Here is a 24,082-nt window from a genome sequence, read left to right as displayed (position 1 = left end):
ATAACGAAACGAGGACTAATTTTACTCAGATCTCGAGAGTTTCCAACGATTTATAAATATGGTCGTTACTGCGGTTTAATTCAACCGCAAGAAGTCGAGGAACTTGTTGGGTTTCGTGTGAGACGAGACTTTTTACTTTTATCGTGTGTTTTATTAAAATACTTAAACGCTTAACTTACACGTATACCAACGGCTGGCAGAAGAATTAAGTTAAATGCACATTTCATTTCTATCATTTCTCTGTTCTTTTTTTTTCTTTTTCCTCCGTTTTAAAGTGATCGAAACGCTAAAAGTAGGCCTCTGGTTCTGTTCGTTCGAACCGAGCCAAAGGAGTGAGAAAATCCTTTGGCGCCCTTTTCGTAAACAAGCATCACGATTAATTCGTCGATCATGATTGATCGTTCTTATCAACGTTAAGTACGCTACTACTACTTTTTCTTACCACTCGAACACTATTAATTCGTTAATGTAATTCACACGGATCGATGGAATAAATATCTCTCCATTGCTTAAACTTCAAAATTCTCGTTTGAAAACAACGTCTTAAAAATTTCCCTCTTTCAGAGAAGAATTAGAAAAGAAAAATATCTTCTAACAAAATAAATAAAAGTCACGGATGAACGAGGCCCACTCTACAATTTCTATATACACAAATAATTGGTTCAGATCGAAGAGAACGACGACACGTATTTTATGGAAAATCTTTATCAAAGAAAAGAACCATCTTCGTTCCCTTCATCTGAATCGATCGTCTCGAGTTGGCCTTGTCATCACGCATCGGCCCCTGTAACAAATCTCCGTCATATGGGAGACCTTGGTGGTCGTCGAGGTACGTAGAACCTTGCCCAATATCGATTCTGTCGAATTGCTCGACAAAGTGGCGTTGCTCGAAGTCGCGGGCAAAGGAGTCGAGGGGGCCGAATTATCCTCGAAGGCCGACGTGGTTGCGTTCGCGTCGATTCGTCCCAAGATCGTGGTTGCGTGCTCCTCCACATCGGTGGTGCTCGCAGTGGACTCGGTCGCCTCGTTTCCATCCTCGAGGATCATTCGAGTAGTCATCGTCTCGTCGTCGTCCCTCATCTTCGTTGACTTCTCTTCGCTCGACCGGTCCGGGAGGTGCAAGGTGTTGGAAGGAGGAAGGGCGGTGGTGGTGATTTCCATGTCCAGATTCTCCATGTTCGTGTTCGTCTCCTCTTCGGCGCTCTTCATCGTATCGAAGATCGCTTGGACGTAGTCGGACAGCGTCTTCACGCTTGTGTCCCCCTCGTTCTTCGTCACCAATCCTGGGATGGACGTTGTTCCGGATTTTCCACTTATCTTCCCAGAATCGTAAGCTTTCCAGTTGGAAGGTTTCGACCGCTCGAAGGCGGACGGATACCTTACCTCGCTCCATTTAACTCTATGGTTCTTGGGGTGATGATTGAAATTCGCGTTTTGCAGCCTCAACGACTCTCGTGCCCGGCCTTCCTCCTCCCCGTCGGTCTCATTCACGGATTCTATTATATCGTTCTTTCTTTTCGCCTCTTTTTCATCAACGCTCAATTTCTCAACCCTTCGAGACAATTCGATATCGTTCGCATCCTCGTCTTTGCTTTTATATTTACCAGCGATGTAATTACCGAAATTAACAGTGTTTTCAACGTTGCTCTTCCATTTCTTCGACGATTCCCACGTATCTTCTTCCATTTCTCCCTCGACGTTCTCCTTCCTCCTCTCCTTCTTCTCCTCCATTATCTTCGCCGTATCCTTTTTCGTCAATTTTACGAATAAATCATCGAAAGTAGTTTCCGCGATCGTTGTCTCCTCGGTTTTGGAAGCGGTTGGAATCGTGGTGATCTGAATCTCTGTCGTTTCGATCGAGGGAGGGGTGGTGGTGATGGCCGTGGTCCACTCGGTCGAAACCTCGTCGTCGTTCTTCAGAATGTCGGTTATGAGATCTTGTGCGATCGATTTCTCCGGCGAGGCGAAGGAAGACACGGAAGGTTTCGATTGACGGACAGGGTTGTACTTGTACTGATCTCGAAACAAGCCGTTCAAAGCCGAGTTGAAGTGTTGGGACTCGGCTGTGACAAAATCGTCGGCGGCCGGCCTCACTCGAACGCGCACTTTTCTCCTTCGTGAAATCTGGAACGAAGGGAACGATCGTTTTACCCGTTTCTTTTTATTATTCGAGAGCAGATTAGAATTTTCTATACAGTGCGTGCGACGGATCGAAAATTGGTGAAGATGATTGCATCGTTTTTTTTTTTTTTTTTTTGGTTTCTAAATAAATAGCACGATCTTAGTAAAAGCAAAAATAATACCGCAATACCCTTTCGTTTAACAAAAGACGCAACTGCTCATACCGATATTAATATCCCCGTCCTCTCACACTAATATTAAACTTCCCTTCTCCCTACCTTTAACGATCTCCGATAACTCCTCATACCTATAAACCGTCTTCAGAAAAATTACCTTACCCAAATAAATAAATAAATAAATAAAAGCATGTTCACTTCCATCCAGTTATCATCACGTATATTCTATATAATTACCTTCTTCACGCCTGTGGAATTGTCACCCTTCCTTCCAATCTTCTCCAAATCCGTCATCAATTGCTTCGTAGAGCTCTCCACCTCGTCGCCCATCAGCCGAGACGACTCTTTGCCGTCAACCTCGCTTCCGTTTCTTTTTTCATTGATGGCAGCATCGGTGGTCGCCGTGTTCCTCTCCGTGTGCTCCTGCGTTTTCATACCGAATATCGTGGTCCCCATCAACGTCGACTCGTCCTCCTCCTCCTCCTCCTTTTTCTTCGTCCTCTTGTCGTCCGAGGAGACGACCAGCGTGACGGACGACACTTCCGGCGGAGCCGTGATTATCTCCGGTAGATCGGCGTTTTTCGACGTGGGGTCGTGGGGCCACGTTTCGCTCCCCTTCGAACTCGTCACCTGATTCACCGAGAAACTCGGCTGGAACGAGGTCCTCGTCAGTTTCGTGGACCACTGGCTCTCCGCGCCGTAGATGTCCGCCGTTGTCCGATGATTGTCGATCGTCGACGAGCTCCTTGAAGCTTGGCCGTATTTCGTTGCCGCGTCGCCGGCTAACTGCGTCTCATCGTATTCGTCACCACGTTGAACCGGTTGGGACGGGTAGTTGCCGAAGTTCAGCATGAATTCTGGCGGATACTGGAATTCGAGAGAAGCTTTAACGTTGTTTTGTATTTCGAATTACGAGAGATTTGTTGAATTGAAATCGCTAGATGGGAAATTTTGTGCGCTAGAAGAAAGAAGGGATGTTACGATTAATATTCGTGCGTTTTATTATTTGTCTTTCATTATGTAATTTTAAAATTAGAAAGTTTTAAGTACATTGATCTGCTGTGATTGATCGCAATAGAACTGGTTTCCCAATTTTTTACTATTTTTTTCTTTCTTGTCGAAAGAAAGTATTTTTAATTTTTTTCCACCTAAATCGATCGTTGCGCAGTCTTCTCTTAGGAGCGTAAACTTGTCTGCTGTCACTATTGTATATATTTGAAAGGAACGAGTTTTCTTTAAGGGCAAGAACTGTGTACCGAGGGAGAAGTAGATTTTAGAAGTAGAGTTTTTAACGAGAGTTACAATGCTAGAATTTGCAGTAAAATTCCAAGATTTAAATTAAAAAAGATCAGATCAGATTGATTGGAAAGAAAAATATAATAAATATATCGTCCGTTAATTTTCAAAATTTTTATTCCTGAAAAAAGTAAGGATAAAATTTTCATATCGAAAAATATAATTATTTTATAACAACTCGTAAACAAACCATAGCCGATAAAAGAACTGGTCGAAGCAAGGAATTGGAGCAAGAATAGGTCAGAAACAAGAGACTGTGTGTACGAATACCAGTACAAACTGTGCTCGAATTTCTAATCATACCTCAGATCGACCCTCGTTAAGGTCCCTTCTAATCCACCTAACTATTGTTCGATACAGTATATACAAAGTGGAACGGATATAATAGGGTCGTAAAATCAGTCAAGTGTTAAAGTAAACATGTTCTGGGTGTCGAGACAAGCGTATTCATGACAAGTATGAATTTGAAAGCAACGATCCGAAATATTTTATATCTTTCGGGATAAAAATTTATATTTACATCGATAAAAAATGAATCGAACGTGCATGATTAATCAAAATTTCCATTATATACGTAATAAATGTACACGAAGCTCGTTTTTAACTTAAAATGCTTCATATATATATATATTATCTTATAAATCCTTTTGATTCGCATTCTAACTTTTAAAAAACTTCACTCGAAGTTATAACATTCTCGTTAAATACTGCTCTTTTGATTCATAACCTGATCTTCAACTGTACTCACGTTCTCGCTGGACGTCTCGTAGAATTGTTGTCCAGTTGGATTACGCGCATCATCGGAGAATCCTCCGTTGTTATTGTAATTATCGTTGTACACCGTCTGTTGGTGCTCTGTGGTTACGGCTTGTGGTCGTATCGGCGGATAATTTTCGTCCAATGGCAGCTCGTTATGCGCCTCCAACACGGATTCGGTTGTGCTCGTGGTGGTTACGCGTTTTCTACCGGGTCGACGGATTCTACCTCTCACTCTGATCTCTTTCGCTTCGTCCGGCCGAGACTTCGATTTCACCGTGTATATCATGTCGTCAGGAAGCACCGTGGCAACAGGTATTTTTTCGGTAGTAGTGACGGTTTCCATAGTCGTTGTAGATGGCGGCACGGTTGTCGCTTTTGTCGATGGACGACGATTGGGAATTGGTTGATACTTTTGACGATTTTTCAACAGCTGTGATTGCGGGGGACTCGATTCCAATGCGGTTTCGTCCTCGTTTGGTAGCAATGATTGCTGAGGCACCTGAAAATCAGAGAATTTTCTTTCGTTCCGTGACAATCGATGGTTAAATTTCTTTTATAATAAACGACTTCCTCGTTTAAAAAATCTTTTTTTTTTTTTTTTTTTCAAAGTCACCCACCTCTGAAAAATGAGGTCGATACGTGATCGGTTGCTGGAATCTATTGTCCACTGGATGTACAGGTCGGAAATTCGGTGGTCTTATAAATCCGTAATCGATGTCCTCTTCCGTTGAGCTGACCATAGTGGTCGTGGTAGATGGCGGTGGTGTTGTTGTGGCGACTAGCCTTTGCTGTTGCAACGCGTGGATCTTAATGTACTCGTTACCATCGGTCTGAACCTGTGATCCGTGACTCGGTGTACGAGATCTCGATCTGCTCCTCTGCCTGCTCGATATCGTTCGAGAGGAATCGTTTACCACGTTGAAACGGACATACTCGTCCTGCGAACCTCTGTTCCGAGTCTGAACCGAAGGCTCGTGCAAACGAGTCCCTATACGTCCTCGTACTCGTTGTCGAATTATCACAGGAGTCGTGCTCGTCGTCGGTGTGTCGGTTGTTATCTGAAATCGGAATTAATTTTTCTTTTTTACAATCTCTTACGAGAAGTTTTCAAACTCTGTATGAATCGCCTTACGTCTAGCAATGGAAGTTCCGTGGAGGAGAGCGACAACTCGTAATCCTCTTGCTTATTCTCCGGCAACGGGATAAATATCGGCTGCTCGTTAGGACTACTATCGACAACACCGGTTTGAATCTTCTCGTTCGAATCCGCGTGATGCAGATTATCTTGTCCAGTTAAACTGTATTCTGGCTGCGTCTGCGGTACGTTCACCTCGTAGACAGACGGGTAACGTTGTTCCTCTTCCGATGCTCTCAATTTTATTGGATCAACGGTGGTGGACACCTCGTAGTCGCCGTTCTCCACCCTCCCATCCAACTGATAATCCTTCGTTCTCTGAAGCAATCTTTGATCCAACGGCTCTCCGCTTTGAGCTTGATAATTAAATCCATTCACTGGACTCTTCTCGATGCCAACCTGTTGTTCCACGGTAGATCGGTAATCTTCTTGAATCGTTTGAGGATAACTTTGACTTCTTGAATAATCTTCCGAGATTAGAGCGGAACCGTGATTCACCGTGACGTCGTGGAAAGATGGATAATTCTCGGTGGTGCTGACGGTGGTGGACGGATAATTCTCCGGGGTGTAGTCGTTCAGATTCGACGAGGAATCGAAGTGACGAAGATTACTCGAGTCTGGTCCCGTCTGCTGGAGGAAAGCATTCGATGTCGGGGGATTCGAGTCGCTGTGGGATATGGTGTCGTACGATTGCTGCGTCTGTTTGTTCTGAACCTATTTGCACGAAGTGTGTTTCGATATGTAAATCGTGTACGTATAAATAAATACGTATTCGAAATGGAAGTTTCAATAATATTTTATTTCCGCTCGACAGTTACTATTTTCGAGAATATCGCAACGATGTTTTTGACGTAATACCGATATTATCGAATATTTTGATTGATTTATAATTCTAAACTACAGTTAGAACCGAAACAATTTATAGAGAATCATAAATTCACAAGATGCACGTACCTCGGATTGCTGGCTAATCTTATCTCGATTCCTGTATTTGTGCGTTCTACTGGTCGGCCTCCTATGCTCCCCGTTATATCTCATCGTAGTCTCTGAAATTTTGGATCTAGTTGGCTCGTAAGCGGATTCGTGATACTCCTCGGTGGTGGTCGTGAATCTAGATCTGGATCTGTTGTTGTACGGTCTTCGATTTCTATCTACGCTCGTTCTGCTCGATGGAGTCGTTTCGGTCGTCGTTCTTGGCCTCGTGGAAACTAATCTGCTTCTAAAAAAAATTAACAACCGAATTTCTCTCTTCCTCCTCCTCCTCCTCGTTCAAAAATCAACCAATCACCGCGCGCAACGCCTACCTACCTCTGTCTACTTCGAGGCCTGTAAGTGGTCGTGGGAATACGTTGAGTCGTAGTGGTGGTGGTTGTCGTCGTGCTGGTAGTAGTGGTCGTGGTGTGAAGTTTCGCCTCGTTCTTATCCAGCAAAGAATTGACCAGACCAGGGAGGTGCGGGGAGATCGCGGGCAGCTCGGCTGGCAAGCTATACTGCGTTGGCCCAACGGAATCTCTAACGTCGTTAACGCCACCGCTACCACCGATTTCACCGTCGAAATTACCTGCCTGCCCGCCAGAGACCTTGTACTGTCCACCACCACTGTTGTATTTCTCCCTCTGCTGGGCCAATCGTTCGTTAATTAACGCCAGTTGATCCGACGGGTCTTGGTGACCGATCATTGTTCCCTCTTTGAAAGCGGGCGTCGTGGAATACGAAACTTCTTCCGCGCGACTCACCGACGCATCAACGTTGCCAACGTTTTGCGCGGGGATCTCCGTAGTTCTCGAACCTTCGTCGACGTAATACTTGTCCTTCCTCGTCGCGGTTTTCTGCTCGTCGTAGTAAGAAGTGCCGATCACGGAAGCAGGTTTACCGTCACCGTAAAATTGCCTGAACCTGAATCTGGACCCGGACGAATATCCGGCGGATGGCGTCGAATATGTCTGCTCGTATTTGGGAGTGTTGGACGGTTCAGGATAAGTTATCTGAGTGGTCTGAGGCTCGTACGAGGGAGTGGTGGAGTCGGAGACGGGGTCCAAACCGTCCAAATAGGAATTGGGCTCTATAAGAGGGGTCGGGCTTGGGTTGGGATCGTCGCTACCTTTCGTGGTGGGATCCAAGGAGTTGTCCAACGTGTTCACCACCACCGATCCTATATGTGGCGCGGGGAAAGGGATTTTGGAATATCCTGCAGGGGGCTCGAAGCTGAGCGGCGCGACGAAGAAAGGCAACTTGTCGACCCTTCTCTCCACGCGATTGTGATCGATGGAGGACAGGTAGGGAAGATCGAACTTGGCGTAACCCGGTGGGGGGTCTAAACTGGTTGGGCCCACGAATACTTGAGGCGTATCCGGGCCAACCGTGTCCAGAACAGCTATCGTCTTCGCGTCCTTCAATATCCTCAACACGTCGGAAACTTTCACGTTGGCTGTCTTCGAGCTGGGACTTCCCATGTATACCGAGAGAGGGGGTTGATTAGGGGATGGAGTTGTGCTAGCTTCTCTGTAACTCTGCTGATCCTGGAAATTATTAGGCCTCTGCCTTTGCCTCCCCCTGAGCTTACTTTTTCCCTGTTTAGGCGTTCCCGACAATTGTTGACGATGCTGGCTTTGGTTTCGGATTAAAGGAAGAGCCTGAGCTTGATTCTCAGGCTGTTCCACGTTCTCCAGCTCCTTCTGCCTCTCCAAAGCGGCCAATCTTTCCGCTTCCTTCTGCCTGCTCGCTTCCTCGGCCCGCCTTTTCTCTTCTTTCGCCCGCACCTCCGCCAATCTCCTTCTCTCCAGCTCTTCCAAACGCTGCTTCTCCCTCGCCTCCCGGATCCTCTCCAGCTCCCGTTGCTTCGCCAACTCTTCCAGCCTCTCCAACTCTTTCTTCTTCTTCTCCGCCTCCCGTTGCCTCTGCAACTCTTGCTCCCTTTGCAGCGCCTCCTGTTGAAGGCGCGCCTTTCGCTCCAACGCCCTTTGCTCCTCGTTCAATCTCGCGATCTCCTTCATCCGTTCCTCTTTCAAAAATTGGGCCTTCTCCTCCCGCTCCATCTGGATCTGTTGCAATATTTGACGGGCAAACGCGTTCTGCTCGTGTCCTATCGCGTCCACCCCTTGGCTCTGCTGTTGGGGCTGCTGACGCAGTGGATGATACTGCTTCCTTCCACGCCCCCTCTTGGCCTGGCCTCGTTGCGCCAAAGTTTCCGCCGGCACGTAAACTAATTGCACCTAAAAATAATCGAAAAGGCATATATTGGGACAAAATGAACAAGTATTGTATATTTTTTTGGCGATTGAAACATTTTCATGGCAATCAAGAATTGAGAAGAATTATTATAACACTCGAACAGCGAACTCTGTGAGCGGCATAATTCCTGATTCTAAGAATTTCCTTGGCAGTGTCGCGAGATAAGAAGGGCAGAAAACTCATAGAACTAACATACTCAACAAGAGTACAAACCTCTTCGTCCTCGTCTTGGCCCCCCTCGCTTTGAGACACCAAGCCGACTTGGCTTGATTCCTTTATCTGTTTCGCGCCTTGCCTTTGGTTCTCCTCGATTTGTCCAACATTTCCTAGGTTGGGCCTTTGTTGCAACAACTGGTCGTTCTTGAAATCCTGCCCGGGCAAATTAGCCAATTCCTCAGCTAGACTCGTGTCCTGTTTCGTGGCTGGGTTGGGTCGTTGGGGGAGAAAGTTTTGCGGCGGAAAAACCGACGGCAACGATTCGGTTAAGGGAAGAGGTGGCACCAGATCTTCGGGAGCAAGATCCTGCGAGTCTCCCAATCTGACTTGATGCTTGTCCTCGTCCGCATTGCTGAACCCGCTTGGTACGAACGTTTGAGACTGAGGAAACAAACACTTTTGTAAGCTCGAATTTCGATATCTTTGAAAAGATACAAATTAATATTTGAGAGATGATTCTTTCGTATCCATTCGAGTTTTAATTTGTTAAAAATGGGAGTAAAAAAATATTTTACCTGAAGAAGTTGCTGTTGAGCTCTAAGCTGTTGTTGAAGTAGCAACAGCTTTTGTATATTTTCCTGAGTCTTCTGCAGTTGCAACAATTGTTCTTGGTACTGTTGTTGAAGAGCTGGCGGTAGAGAGAGTTGCGGAAGCTGAGGCAAGTGCGCGGTTCCGCTCGCCAAACGTGCAGCGGACGGCCCGTTTTGCTCGACTTGAGTTTGCACCGCCCTAGGATTCGCCAATGGTATCCATTCGCTATTCGAGATCTGTCGCGACCATCTTTCCCCTCGTGCCGTGCCAAATTTCATCGATAGGATCAAACAGACCGATATCGTCAGCGTAAGACGCCTGTGCACCGTCTGAAATCGTAAAAATGCGATATACGTGTACGGGCGGGGGGTATTAATTTATTTCTTTGGACCAATCGAATGCAAAAGTTGGTTGGTATACATAAACGTTGACTGAGTTACGAAACAATTTAAATTCGCGTTAGACGAAGCGGAAATAGAATGTAAATTCCCAGAGCGAGATTGTATTTTATCGTCTTACTTGGCCAATTGTTTGTAACTTAATTAAATAAACGAAATTAACCGAAATTTTGTTACATCAAACTTTTGTTTTGCCTCCGGAACTCTCTAAAATTATTCCACGAATATATTATTGGTTTTTTTTTTTTTTTTTTATTACTCTCACTGTTGTGCGCGTGTACTTGTGTGAGCATATGCTGGTGGAAAGAAGTCTCGCGGGACGGCACAGGGGCAAGAGGGGTGTTTCGCTAGGACCGCTTATCTCCACTTCAAACGGTTTGTTGTTACTGACACCTGACACCATACACTACCATACAGTAACGTGGTATGATTGAAATCGTAAAAATTATTTTCATTTCATATTTCAACCGTCCAGCTTATTAGTACAAATATTAATCATAATTGCTCGAATACGAAGTTATATTAGCCTACATATTGTTATGAGAAATAAAATAATTTTTGTATTATATCGATACGTTAGAATTTTCTAGATTCTATAGCTAATGCATCGAGGTTTAGATACGGTTCGTCGTTTTGGTTTAGTATACGTGGTAGAGACAAAAATGCGTGTGAAAATAGGCATTTTCTTTCAAATTAATCAATCAGACGCGCATTCCTTCCGCGATAGTAGATACTTAAACGAACAATAATACTTAACTTTGATTAGAAAGGAGAAAGTCATACTTCAAAATTATTATTTTCCGTTCTCGATCGTTCGAGCAGTAATATAGCAAATGAACGTCAACGAACGATATGCGAATACAAGCGTTGGCCAAACACTTGTGAATGGTATTCCGCGCACGAACGGCCGTGAACGAGTAGTAACATCATTTGTCAGCATGCGCAGTATGATTGAATAGATTTCTGCACGCACCGGCGTGTGGTAAAGATTGAAGCGTTTATAATGTTTACACGTTCTACTCTTCTACAGTTCAAACCGTTGCATTTTTAATCCTCTCTCGTGTTTCTTTCATTTTACGAATAATTAAAAAAATAGATTATTTGTAACGATTCGAAAAATATGCACGCATTATGGAAAGACGAGGTGAATTGAATCGAGATAAATTATTTTCATTGAAAGAAAATAACGTTCGAGGCGGAATCTGATCGTTTTCGTTTCTCGCCATCCTCGATGGCAGCTAGGGATAGTGATCGTAAATTGGAATGATCGGAATTTTATGCTCGGATGAAAAGAGGGTAAAAAATATAACCGCAAGTCTTGGCGATCATCAGCAGGAACTCAAGAAACTGAAGTGTTTTATGACAAACAGTTAGCCACGATTCAATTGGTATAACTATTAATAAAACCGCAAACGGGAGATAAAAGAAGAGGGGAAAGAAAATACTTTCGCGACATTAATGGAATTTATATAATAATTCGAAGAGAAATTTTCTAATTGCAGAAATTAAGAGAAAAGGAAAAAATTTATCGAAACTTGTAAATTATCGTTAACTTCGTGATCGATATACTCGAGATTTTTATGGATGAAAATGGATTGTTTCGATAGAAAGGATGCAATTACGCTACTTTATTTAAAAAAAAAAAAAAAAAAAAAAATACATTTTTTTCACAAAGTAGGACAACCGTAATTTTTATGATCGATGAGAAAGTTTAAATTCAAACGCATCTGTAAAATCCGCCAATAAAACTTTGCAACAAGAAATTCCCCCCCCCCCCCTTTACAAATATATATTTGCAATAATAATTTTTCGAATTTCGAAACATTTCGCGATTAATTAAATCTTTCGACGTGTATTTTCAAAGTTTCCAATTCAGGAGTGTGCGAGGCGGTCTACGTAGGAACTTTATCTAGGTCTGCAACAGTAAAATTAATCGGTGAATGTAGTCGTCCTTCCAACTGCGAACTCGAAAAGTACAAAACGTGGCAGGCTACACTCGCACGTTGCTATTACGAATACGTTTAAATCTTCATCGAACGTTCTCAAATTTCGAATATGATGCAGAATTTTTAATTATACACCTATAATAACCTTTAATATCTGCGTGTTCACAAAATAAAAGAAAATGGAATCGAATACGAAAGACAGAAAGGAAATGTAGACGAAAACATATAACACTTTTACTAATAAAGATTTAGATTAAGACTTTTGCTTTTACGGGGTATAGGATAGAATGAAAAGAATCGATATTCAATTTCGGCAACGCAAACAGTTTGCACGTTTCCCTTTGTCGCAAGACGATTTGCGAATACGAGATTATACCGTCGCGATCTCTTTTTGATTTTCCACCAAAACGTATTTTACGTGATTCGCATTTTTGTGTAGACTCGTAACGTTCGCGTAATGTTCGCGCAACTGTTCGTTTATATTCGAGCATATTCCAGTTTTTTCCCCGATCTAGATCTCGGGAAATCAATTACATAAATATATTTTCCAACGCGATAATATTTTTTAACGAATAGCAATTACACAATCGTAAAACGATTGGCGAAAATAAAAAAAAAAAGAAAAGCTCGTTGCACTAGAAGGATCATCATCCTCGTTGATATTGTTACATTGCGTGTCGAGATATTCAGAGTGCAACTGCAGCTAACGAACTGTGAACAATTCTGAAAACGGATGGTTTCTAATAATTATCACAGTGTATCTTTCACTCGAAATGTTTTCGAAATGAGTGGAAATCCTCGGCGAGCAAACATTTCGTCATTCATCCTTTCGTTTTGCGATTAAACATATTGCTATTCCTTCCTTCTCCACTTCTCCTATTTTCTTGAATTAAAACCTTGCGTTTTATCCAACTGTTGTAATTGCCATTCGTTTATTATTAATCGTGCTTCGAGTGAAAAAACAAATTTTTGTAAAAATAATCGAATCACAATTAATGGAGGAACAGTTTGACGAAATAAAGGCCAATTTGGCGCTGACCATAATCATGGAGAGTTTCGTTTCTATTTTACGGCTTAACGATGCCGCATATTGCTGAAATGGTGGTTGCTTGCAATCGTCATGGTTGGAAAAAAATAGGGAGGGGGATAAGAGTTTCGACACGAGGTTAGAATCAAAAGAGAGATCACACGGATCTCGATCTATCTCGAGTCGCCGACTTTCTTCCGTTCGAAAAGAATCTTGCCGAAAGAACGTACTACTGACATCATTCCGATTACATTACATTGTACATTCTCATCGCGGAAGATCGCGTGCCGGACACGGGTCGTGGTCTTTCTGCTTTCTTCGTCATTCTCACAATGGAAACGGGCTGTGAAATCCTATGTATACACGGTGGGATCAGTATTTTCGCGTGTTTTCAAAATTTAAAAGGAAAAAAAAAAAATATTTTCGTGTCGAGAAAATATCAAAATGATTAACGTTAATTTTGTTGTTGTATAGAGTGTTTCGAATAGTACAACTGGAAAAAATAAATGGAAAATATATAGAGTAAGGAGGCTTTCTCGTTTGGAGGCTTCGTTTTCTTTTTTCTCCTTTTTCGAGTATTATTTCGAAAATATATGAACAAATTGTGGCTCGAAAACTAATGAATCTTCTCGATCGAATTCCTCGATCAAATCTCTGGCTATAATTTTTTCTTCCAGATATTCTTGAACCTTTAATCCTGTAAAAAAAAAAAAATCCAAAGAACTTTCAAAGTTCATTTCCTCGAAATGAAAACGAAGCCTCCAAACGAAAAATCCTTACTCCATGTTTTCGATTTACTCATTTACACAGCTTGTACTACTAGCAAGCAGCCTATATATAATAATTGAGTTAAAATAATATAAAATTAAATTTGACCGATCGTTTTTCAAATTAATATTATTGAAGAAAATTATAGAAGAGAAACAGTGCGCAAATATATTTTACACCGTGTATGTGGGAGACAAGCCGATTCACGTTGCGCAATGGCATTATGCGAAACGGATCCCCATGACGGCTTCCTGATCGAAATTTCGGTCATCGTACCGAGCGAATGTCGTAAAATCAGCGCAGTTGCTATTATGCGAACCTTAAACGTGTCTTCTCGTGCGAGTATTTCGAAGCAACGCGGTTATTTATTATAAATGCATCCGTTCGTTTTTCTTTTCTGCGATAAGATTTCGAAACAATTGGTCCGAAGAGGAAGAGGAAATAGAAGCTTTCTCGTGTCGCGTGGGCAGAATTTTCAAGCAAAAAAAATAAGCAAAACTTCTATTTTCAGATTTATTATAAAGAACGTTATACTCGGGATATATTTTTGCGTGGAAATAGTTTTCGATACGTTCAAAAAGAAATTTCACTGCAATTTCATAGCGTGCAATTCTCAAAGATGAATAATCTAATGCCATGTTCTCAACTAGCTTGTTTTCGCGCAATCTAATCTAATTCGTTAAAATTCCTAGCAATCATTTTACCAGATATGAAATTGATATATCGTATACGAAACCTAACCTAGCAATGAAATCCTTCGATGAATTTCGATCGTTCAATTTCCAATCGATCAACAATCTCTTCAACCACGAAGATCAATTCGCGAAATACGATCCGACAAAGTTTTCGAGACCAGTTTCTAACGACGAATCTTCACGATCTTCACATAGCCTTGCTTCTCTTTTTTCCCCAACAACAATTTAAAAGACGTGGCACGCTTTCGTGGCTCCCTCCTACGAGAAATCGATGGGATCCGTATCTGAAGAAAAAAAAAGAAAAAAAAGAAAAAAAACTCTCCCTTTCACTATCGAAGAAAGCCGATACAAGCGCATACAAGATTCTACTTCCGACGATCTTTCCCTCGATTCATACGGGCGTTCCCTTGTTAACGGTGTACACAACTTTCTCTCTTCTTTCTTTTGATATAATACGTTCTATACACAGTCAAACCTATTTTTCCTCGCTTCTCGTACGCTCCCGCCTTTGATTCAGAATCTTATTTTCCGTATCGTACACGTTTCTTTCCTTCTTTCAACAAAATTTAGACATTTTTTTTTTTTTTTTTTGCGAAAAAAGTTGCTCAAGATATATCATAAAAATTGTGATGCAATAATTCTTTTATCTATTATTTCATTTTTTTTTCCCTACATAAAAAAGTACATTAATCCATAAGGTTTTCCTCGCGAGCAAATTAAAGTGCAGTTAAAGAAGATTAGATCAATCGAGGAGAGGCGACACCGATGCTGAGAGTCAGAAACGAGGTCGAGCCACCTTTCTCTCGGTCGCTTCTGCGAAGGCGCGGTCCACTGATTGATCTCGAGAAGAGCACGGTTGAAACACACAGCCTCTCTTCCACAGGCTTCCTCCTCTTCGTGTATGTGTGGGTAGACCGGCAAGGACGTGGGAAGGTGTCGAAGAAGGAAGAACGTCGATTTGTTTGGGGAGAGTTTTAAGGGAGTGGAAGATTAGAGTGAAAATTAATACGGGAAATTGTCTATATAACGATAATCTATTATTATCAATCGCTCGAGATAATAAAACGAAAAGAAATGTCATTTTCAGCTGCGTTTTGCAAAATCGAATCAGGTGTTTAAACTTTTTATTTTGAAGTCGACGAGAAAATGGTGAGTCGGAAAGTTGAAACTCGGTTTATACGAGGAGTATGAAATATAAGCTTGTTGTTATAAGCTTTGCTTCAATCCCTATTGAAAAACGTAAGTAGAATATTACGTGGAATGTCTGCGCATAAATCTGTGATACTACTGCTCGATGCCTCGATTCGAAACCACTCTGCGACATCGAGGATTGTGTTATATCTTTATACAGGTAATGCGTAAGAACGCGAATGTGCACGGAATATAGCAAATATAAAATCGAAATGTTTTAAACGTAACACGATACGATAAAAGCAATAATTAAAGAAACAACGAAATCCAATTATTGGAAGAAACGATCAATGACAAGTCGGAAAGTTAAAATAAGAGAATAGTAAAGAAAGTTTGATTCATATTTCTTCCAGGTTTCTTTCAATTATATGTAGTATAATTATCGGTTTTACGATTACGCAACTTTACGTAAGTTCCTTCGGTTTTATATTATAATTCCACGACTTTTTTTATTATTTTTATAGAAATTTAATCCTCGATACGCGATACACGGAAACGATTCGTTTATTCATCAATGAACGAAAGAAGAATATCGATCGAGAATTAAAACAAGTCCGACTCTTTGACCGTTGAGTTTCAACAGTCGTTCTCGAAAAGGCTTAGAGCAGGCTAGGAGTGGCCACTCTTTATAAAAACTTGTCCCTGAATATCTTGGACTATAGCCAAAAGCCACATCTCTGTTTACATCTGAATGGACAAGCGTGAAAAAAAAGTAGGAGCGGAAGAGTGGAAGAGAAGAAGAAATAGAAGAAGAAAAAGGATGAAAATAGTCGGTTGCAATGCTTCTCTAACGAGGGAAGAGAATCGTCGAGAGTGAATACTCTTGCGAATAAGAAGACGCTTATTAACCCTTCTCATCTTTTATTTCGCTCCGAGAAAGGAGAAAAATCGTTCCGTGTGGAAAAATTGCAATGTTGCGTGAAAAATCGTCAAGATTTTCACATTCCGTTTTATTTTCAAATTAATTCGAACGTAACAATTGCCAGGCGTCTTTACTTTTAAAGCAAGGATGATCATGATTTTTACGTGTATAGTATAAAACCGGATACGTGTTTTCACTTCGAAGCGATTGGAGAAAGATGCGCGAATGGAGAAAATGTATCGAGATCATCTTGGAAAAATTTCTGCTCGGAATGCGAACGAAGCATCGAGCGTTGAAACGGGGAAAGGTGATTTACCAATTTAGACGAATACTTCAAAGTTCACGGTACTCGTAAATCTAAGCTTTCTCTGCTTCCTTTTATCTACGCCTAGCGTATATCCTACTTTTGCCCACGTTTCGCAGCTCATCGGGGATATTCGGTGTTAACCAGCAACAGAAAGCGGCTTAAGAGAACAGAGTCGTAAAGTTCGAGTAAAAGAAGCCATAATTAAAATCATTCTTCGTTAGAATTTTCTCCTTGTAAAACGGACGTTTTATGATTCGAAACACTGAATTTTCGATCTTGTATACCCAATCTAATTCTTAGCACATTCTATGCATAAAAATCTTCTTAACTCGCATAAAATTAATAATAAAACCGAACTTACGAATAATATCACTTCGATAAGTTTGTTCGAAACGTAATAATAACAATCGTGAATAAGTGTGGTGTAATAAACGTTCAAGATTATACGAAAAGCGGATCAACTATAATAATTATTTTAAAGTAATTTTTTAACCACAATTACAACGAGTTAATGCCCAGCCCTATTCGAAAAAATATCTACAAATCTCAACTCAACTATTTTCTAAACTTGCTGGACAATTTTTACAAAGATTGTTTCGAGCGGTCAAAGAAATCGCACGCGATCGTATAATGGTGAAAATAAAGGAAAGGGAGGGCGGTGACCAACGAGCACGTTTCCAAACGAACAGCTGTCCGATGTAACACGCTAATCAACTCGATTCTCGAATCGGTGAGACACGAAACGACGACGACGCGTGGCCAGCCAAATGGCACCCATTCTGACCGTAATAAAGGGAAACACGACACGCGAAAATATCGTACAGACGTCCTTTCACGCTCTACTTGTATCTTTACGTTCGATCGTTCCTCTCGAAAAACTTTCGTTTCGAGAGGGTGTCCCTTGATTGCTCGGATTAACAACTGTATATAGTTGTAGCCTGTCGGTTTCGTTTCTTCGTCGGTGGAAACGATTCCAAGCTTGGACAATTGGTGAGATTTTCAAAGTCATTTCAAAGTGACAGTTGCGTTTGGTTTCGCTCGACGATGAAAAATTAGAAACGTCCGGGTTGTTAAGCGTGAAGATGATTATTTCCTCTGAGTTAAATATTTAAATATGATTAAAATATATAAAGTGATGTCATGAAAATTTCAATATGTTGCAACGTAAGAAGAAAATAAGATTACGTTAATAAGCACGGTCGATTGTTTTCTCAATTTTTCTAAAATTATTAAATTGATACATATTTAATATACTTTTTTCGCTTCTTTCTTGTAACCATTATCTCGCACAATGGAACGTTTAAACGATCGTTAAATTGTACGAAACAATGTATCGTTTCCCACGATGCAGTCTCACGGATTATCAATAACTCGTGTGTCACGCGCTCGTCCATATTACCGCCATAGCATCGCTCGTTCTCTCTACTAATACGATAATTATATAACATTAAAACGTAAACATTATCGCGAACACTTTCGCAATGATGAAACAATCGGAAAGGGAAAGATACAATACAGGTGGCCGATCTTTCCTTCTCACGTATTCCACCACAAACAATCCCGATTCCCGTGTCCTTTTCGACGTATCGTCCGTTCCACTTAATACATTCATCGAGTCGACTTTCTTCTTTTTCTTTCGTATAACCTGTACCATATATATATATATATATACTTTCACCTTCACACTTTTTCGACTGTTGGACCACTTTTGATCTCGCGTGCATTTTTTCATTATCTCGTAGAAAGGAAAATGGCGTTTAAAAAGAATCACCTTAATCCTACGCCTCGATCAGAGAGGAAAAAATTTTTCTATCGGATAATGTAAAAATTCTACATATTCAGAAAAATAAGCATTTCTTGTCACGAAAGCGCGATTTATCTTATTTTCTTCATCATTGGAAAGTTTGAAATTAGCATAATTCTGTAAGAAAATATCGATGCTATCAAATATCATTGATCGAACGAAAGTCCACCAGGCCCATCTCGTATAGATTTCCAAACGAAACACTTCCTGGTAACCGACAAACGTTTTGATGCATTCCAACGAGGAGAAAGGAAGGTAAATTAGCCGGAGAACGGTTCTGTAGTGATATTCGCACGATTTCATCGATCCTTTTTTTTTTTCTTGATAAACGATTTTTCTCGAACTACGACGATACCGTGATGATAATGAGGGGATTATGAAATGCGGATCGCTTGTACACACCGTTTATAATTACGAAGAATTCGTGGAGCGGGCTTCGAACGAACAAAGGAGTGACGAGAGGAAACTGAAAAGGGATTCGAATGTGCTTCGACTTATCGACGCCGCAAATCTTCATTGTCTATTAAACCTCCGTACGATAGATCCCAATCTTTCCGTTCTTTAACGTGCCTCTTCTCTCCCCGCTTTTCCGTTTCTCGTTGCTCAACACGAGTGCACACACGCTGTGCGTACCATTTCTAAGCTAAACCGATCATCCTTTATTTTTTTCTTTCGATCGACTTTCGTATTATTCCGGTTGAAAGAAAATTTCGACGATTTAAGACGATTTGAATAAATTCTTCGACTCGTTTGAATTTCTAACCGCGTCTAATTTCGTCTCCTTTGATATTATTCCGGTTGTAGTTGAAAGAAAATTTCGAGTGAGGTGGTTAAGATGAGACGAAACGAAATTGCGATTTTCTTCGATTCGTTTGAATTTCCCGCGTCTCGATTAGAACAAGATCTCGAGCCAACACTTTGTCCTTTCGTGACAGGTAATTAGCAACAGAAGGAGGAATTGTACCTGCCGTTCGATTCTCTCCTCTATTAACACAACAGCACTAAAATACTTCTGAGGTTCCATCTAATCAATCAGTTTTATTTTCGTTGTATCGATCAATTTCCCTAAAAAGAAAGAAAAAGAAAACGTAAACCAAGAAAAAAATTCTCGTAGGAGGAAATTTGGCATGGTTGAAAGGAAGGAAAAGAGAAAGAAGCACAGTAATACGATCGAAGAAGGAAAACGGTCGGCGACCTCTTGAATTGCGACATAAGGAGCGAAGCTGTTCACACACTGACCCCCATTTCTTCTCCACCGGCAGAACTTCGATTTTGCCTATTATTCCATTTCGCGTCTAAATTTTTTTTTTTCCTCTCTTCTTTTAAATTTCCAAAGGAAGTCCTCTTTCTTGGAATAACCAAGTGTTTCCTTTCTTTTTCTTTTCTATTTTATAATGTAGTAGCTAATATTCTAGTAACCTAATTTTCTTAATTAGAGAATTTTGGACACGAGAGAAAAGAAAAAATAAATTTAACTCTATTAACTCTATTATTATTTTGATCTAAGTTTTTGTAACTTATAGTTCAATCATATGAGAAATATTAAGTGAATTTTATTTATTACGATATATTTTCGTATATTAGTTCAAATAAATTAATAAGAGAGAGAAATGCTACTTTCCATAATTCAGTTCCTCTAATCCGTATAGGCACGTGTGATAAGTCAATGCACGATTAAATTTCATTAACGATAGAAAGTGTGGAATCGAGTAATATCCTTTGTCTTGTTTTAATTCGACGAATATTTAATCTTTAAACCGCAATTAATCGCTAAATTAAATCCAATATTATTTACAAATTTTACCGAAGAATTAAATTCGTCCGAAATCAAAAACGAGAAAGAAGAAAAAAACACGTTCGAACGATTTTCCAATTTTTGAAACACGGTATCGACAACCACTCACCATGGCGCAGGATAATCCCAGCAAACGGCCAAGAGACGAATGCAGACGAATTCCGCCTTGGGACGAAAAGCTTGCTTATTAAACTCGACTAACGTTTCGCTGCTTATTGTTCGTCTCAATTGCACTCTCTCACAATGCACCACGATCGAGCCATGTCCCTCGTGCCCCTTCCTATATTTCACCACTCTTCCTCTTCTCCTTTTTCTCTTCCTCCAGCTTAATTCCTCCCGTTTCTTTTCCAAAAGAAGAAGAAGAAGAAGAAGATTCGAATATCGAGCGATTTATTGAAAAATTTGAACGAATCGAGTGTCGTGCACGGGCTTAGGATCGCGAACAGTTTGAAGGGGCACACTCAGACTGGACAGCCTATATAGATATCCCCTCCAGAGACTCGGTGCAAACGAGTGATCCAGGAGAAAGCCTCTCGTTCGATTGGCCCCACGAACCGGTATAAACTGAGACAATTCCAGGTATCTTTTTCCATCGAGTGATACCACGCATCCTTCCACCGTTGCTCTGAAAACTACACATTTTTCTTAGAGAAATTCAGCCAACCATTCCTGGTGAGAGCATTCCTTCAAACTTTTGTTTCGAGATATACTTATTTGCAATCGGCAACTCAATTTTGTCAAATTTCTTTATATATTTGAGTGTATTTGGTTACACGGCCAAGGTATGGTTTGATGAATTTAAATTGGAGATGATTGAAACGGATTTTTGGAAAATTTTAATCAAGTCCGAATCTCGTGCAACGATTAAAAATAGAATTCTAAATTCTGATTCCGGTACGTAAGTTTTCTAAGAAGGTATTAATATTCCTCGTTTTTTAAATATGGTGTAGAAAAGACTGGTTCACCTTTACGCAACCATTTGGATTTGCAGAAGTTAAGCACGTTCTAAGTCACTCTGCTCGTCGAACTCGATTCACGTACGAGTTGAACTGCGTTGCATCGATCGAACGTTACGATCTAATGGATCACGAAACTCCATCAATTCCTATCGACGTGCTCGTCGATCAGAATGATCCAATTGCCAATCGAAATAGGTCCTGATTTGTTAATTTCTTTCTCCATATATTGGTAAAGATGAAGATCAGTATAAATTTCCGAATATTTTCTAGATTGGATGTCTTTTGGAACGCAAATGATAAGTAGAGATTAGCAAGAATGAAAATAATATTCGTGCGACAAATATGAAAAAAATATGTAAGTAAAAATTGATTAGGATTTTACCTTAAGAATAATACGTTTAAGGATAATCAGTAATTAATAATAAACGATTTAAGATAAATTTACATCGATGATACTTACTACTTTGCCCTTATGTAAATCTCATTATTACTTATACAGTCGTTATTTTCTCTTTCGTTCGAGAAATTTGAAAAATATTCCATCGTTAAAATAAACGATGTTGTTAAATTTTCTAAACTAGTATTTAACTGCAATCATAATTGGACTATTTACCTTTCAATTAAATACATCTCTAAATTCTCAACTAGATTCCAATACTTCCAACATTTTTTTCGTTGCAATTTAATATAACACTACGGGGGGAAAAGACACTAAAATCCTATCGTATCACGCTACATACATCGTTATCTAATATTCATTTTCCATTCGCGATCATCCTTCGCGTTACTTAAGCAAAGCGAATAAAAATATTCTACACCTAATCTAATATAAGATTTCACGAAACATCACCGTTCGAACGGATCGAATTTCAAGCAGCTTTTCCGAGCACGAGGTATAACCGTCAGTTTGAACGAGAGAAGTGAGAGGTGGCGCGCTTGTAGAGCGTGTTACGCAACCCAAGCGATATACCAATCGTGGGTCACTCACTTGGCCACAGCTTGCACGGTGCTTCCATGCGTTCCATGACTCTCCACAGGAAGAAAAACTTCGTCGCGAAGCCAATGTGACAACTCAACCTAAAATCGAACGTAACGGCCGTTAATAGAAGAGTTATATAACGGTATAATATCGTTCCCTACCCCGTTATATTCCGGTCGAGCGGAATATCCTTGCTAATTGTATAACTTTTCCTGTTTTACCGAAAGGACAGCGTTCGCGAGTGGTATTATATCGTGTAAGTGGTATGGACGCTTGGTTGCTGGTAGTGGAACAACGATGACAATACATAACGTTCTTTTCTACCATTCCAGGAACGGTAATCGCGTAATCGAAATAAGTGTATGCAAAACAATCGGAAAAACTAGTCGTAGCCAAGATCACGTCTCGCTACGGCATTGTCAGGAAATGCGTCAACCGTAGACGTCATTATCGTTTCCTTTTTATCCTCTCTCACGCTACGGACCAACGTAGCTTTCGATGTCCTTGTTTCGAAACTCTTGTATCTCGCGTTTTCTATTAGCATTACTGATAAAAAGGGATAAATTATACATATATGCTAATACGTAGATCAATATTTTATCGTAATTTCTTCGTATTAAAATCGAAATTAATTAAATTAACATCCTCGTTAAATAGAATCCATTAATTATTCATATTTTTTTAAATAAAAAAAAAAAAAATTATTATCCTTCGAATTGCAACATCAGGGCGTGTTATCTCGGTTGAATTGATTACACGTTCGATCGTTTCTCTCCGGTGATCGGAGGTCCTTCTTCTTGCGAAACTTGAAAGCGTACAATGAGAAGGATTCGAAGGAGGCCGAGGGGAATCCGCGAATTCAATGCCCGGATACACGGCGAGCTGTGATGATTACACGGTATCCAGTACCATTCCGCTCCCATGTACTCGACGACCCTCTGTTGAAAGGCTCAGAGATAACGTGTCGCATTGTCTCTTATGCGAATTTTGTGCGTTGCGTCCCGATTCGCGAAAATCGCGTAATTTAAGGTCGTCGGGTAAGTGGCCCTAAATAAGAGCCGTTGTACGAACACGTGATTACGTTAACTCGTGCAAAATCGTGTGCGCATGCGCACACGCGCGTTGCGTGGAAACAAAAGCACGTATGAGCGTGCGGTGGATACACGTAGAAAATTGCATTTTGTCGTGTGGCAGGTCGTGGTGAAAGGGAAAATATACCAGGCAGACCTAGATACCTCGGATCTCTTTATCGGATCTCATTTTATATTCAGCAAAGTTCGAGTTGTTTTCAAGATTTTTCATTTTCTTCCTTGTTTTATGCCACTTGATACTTATAATAATTCTCATCGTGCTAGACTGTAATAACTTGTAATTGTGTTCGGATATTGTTACAAGTATATGCGTGGCTTGATAAAATACATGGAAGATATATTCACTATGTAATTTAGCAAGTAATTAAATTCAAGACGTAAAAAGGGAAAGAATAGAATAAGAGGAGTGTCCCATTTGCTCTGTCGAAATTTATTCGTTCCGTTGTTCATGATTTGTTTTATTGATGCCAAACTTTCTGCCAATACTTATTTTTATGCACGGAAGGAAATCACTAATCAAACTCGCATTTTTACCGCCTCTCCCTTTCCATCTTTATATACAGTAGACGAATATTTACCAATTTTTAGGACAACGCGTGATTCAGGAATTGATCTTGCACAAAAAAATATAACGTTTCATTTACGTCCGCATCGGTTTTTGATAAAACGCAATACTACGTGATCGCTTATTAGTCATAGACGCACAAGAATTTAGAAAGTAACGGATCACTTATATACAAGATTACTCGCAACGCCCAATGCAAAACAAATTTTAACATTTCGATGGTTGAAAAA

At 40.6% G+C, this 24,082-nt stretch overlaps 1 protein-coding gene and 1 long non-coding RNA gene across 5 annotated transcripts in view; one reads left to right on the top strand and one right to left on the bottom strand.

Moving 5' to 3' along the window:
• LOC105735215 (uncharacterized) overlaps nt 1-24,082 on the top strand; it is a 29,643-nt gene that overhangs the window by 4,023 nt on the left and 1,538 nt on the right. Inside the window, exon 1 of one of the 4 annotated variants that reach the window (XR_015292525.1) lies at nt 22,214-22,338. The exons of the other annotated variants lie outside the window; for them this stretch is intronic. This is a non-coding gene — a long non-coding RNA (uncharacterized LOC105735215). Of the gene's footprint in view, nt 1-22,213; nt 22,339-24,082 lie in introns of those variants that run through there. 4 annotated transcript variants of the gene reach the window in all.
• LOC100867401 (uncharacterized) lies at nt 130-20,712 on the bottom strand. The gene is made up of 10 exons (XM_086909929.1): nt 20,368-20,712; nt 9,450-9,794; nt 8,932-9,315; nt 6,796-8,699; nt 6,442-6,706; nt 5,485-6,201; nt 4,970-5,410; nt 4,342-4,851; nt 2,535-3,164; nt 130-2,124 (listed from the first exon to the last, which is right to left on the bottom strand). The coding sequence occupies exons 1-10, from the start codon at nt 20,368-20,370 to the stop codon at nt 736-738; spliced, it is 6,588 nt and encodes a 2,195-aa protein (XP_086766055.1). The 5' UTR covers nt 20,371-20,712; the 3' UTR covers nt 130-735.

Source organism: Apis florea, unplaced genomic scaffold, assembly GCF_048593485.1.
Source record: "Apis florea isolate Af1SG1 unplaced genomic scaffold, ASM4859348v1 contig_3170_pilon, whole genome shotgun sequence".
Classification (NCBI taxonomy): Eukaryota; Metazoa; Arthropoda; class Insecta; order Hymenoptera; family Apidae; genus Apis; species Apis florea.
The sequence above is the reverse complement of the archived record's forward strand: the minus strand, read 5'-3'. Positions and strand labels throughout refer to the sequence as shown.

Bases quoted from the DNA above. Each gene is read 5' to 3' on its own strand.
- LOC100867401 (XM_086909929.1), bottom strand. The intron at 8,700-8,931 runs GTTTGTACTCTT...GATTATTTTTAG, and splicing joins GCCAAGACGAGGACGAAGAG to GTGCAATTAGTTTACGTGCC. The intron at 3,165-4,341 runs GTGAGTACAGTT...CTCGAATTCCAG, and splicing joins ACGAGACGTCCAGCGAGAAC to TATCCGCCAGAATTCATGCT.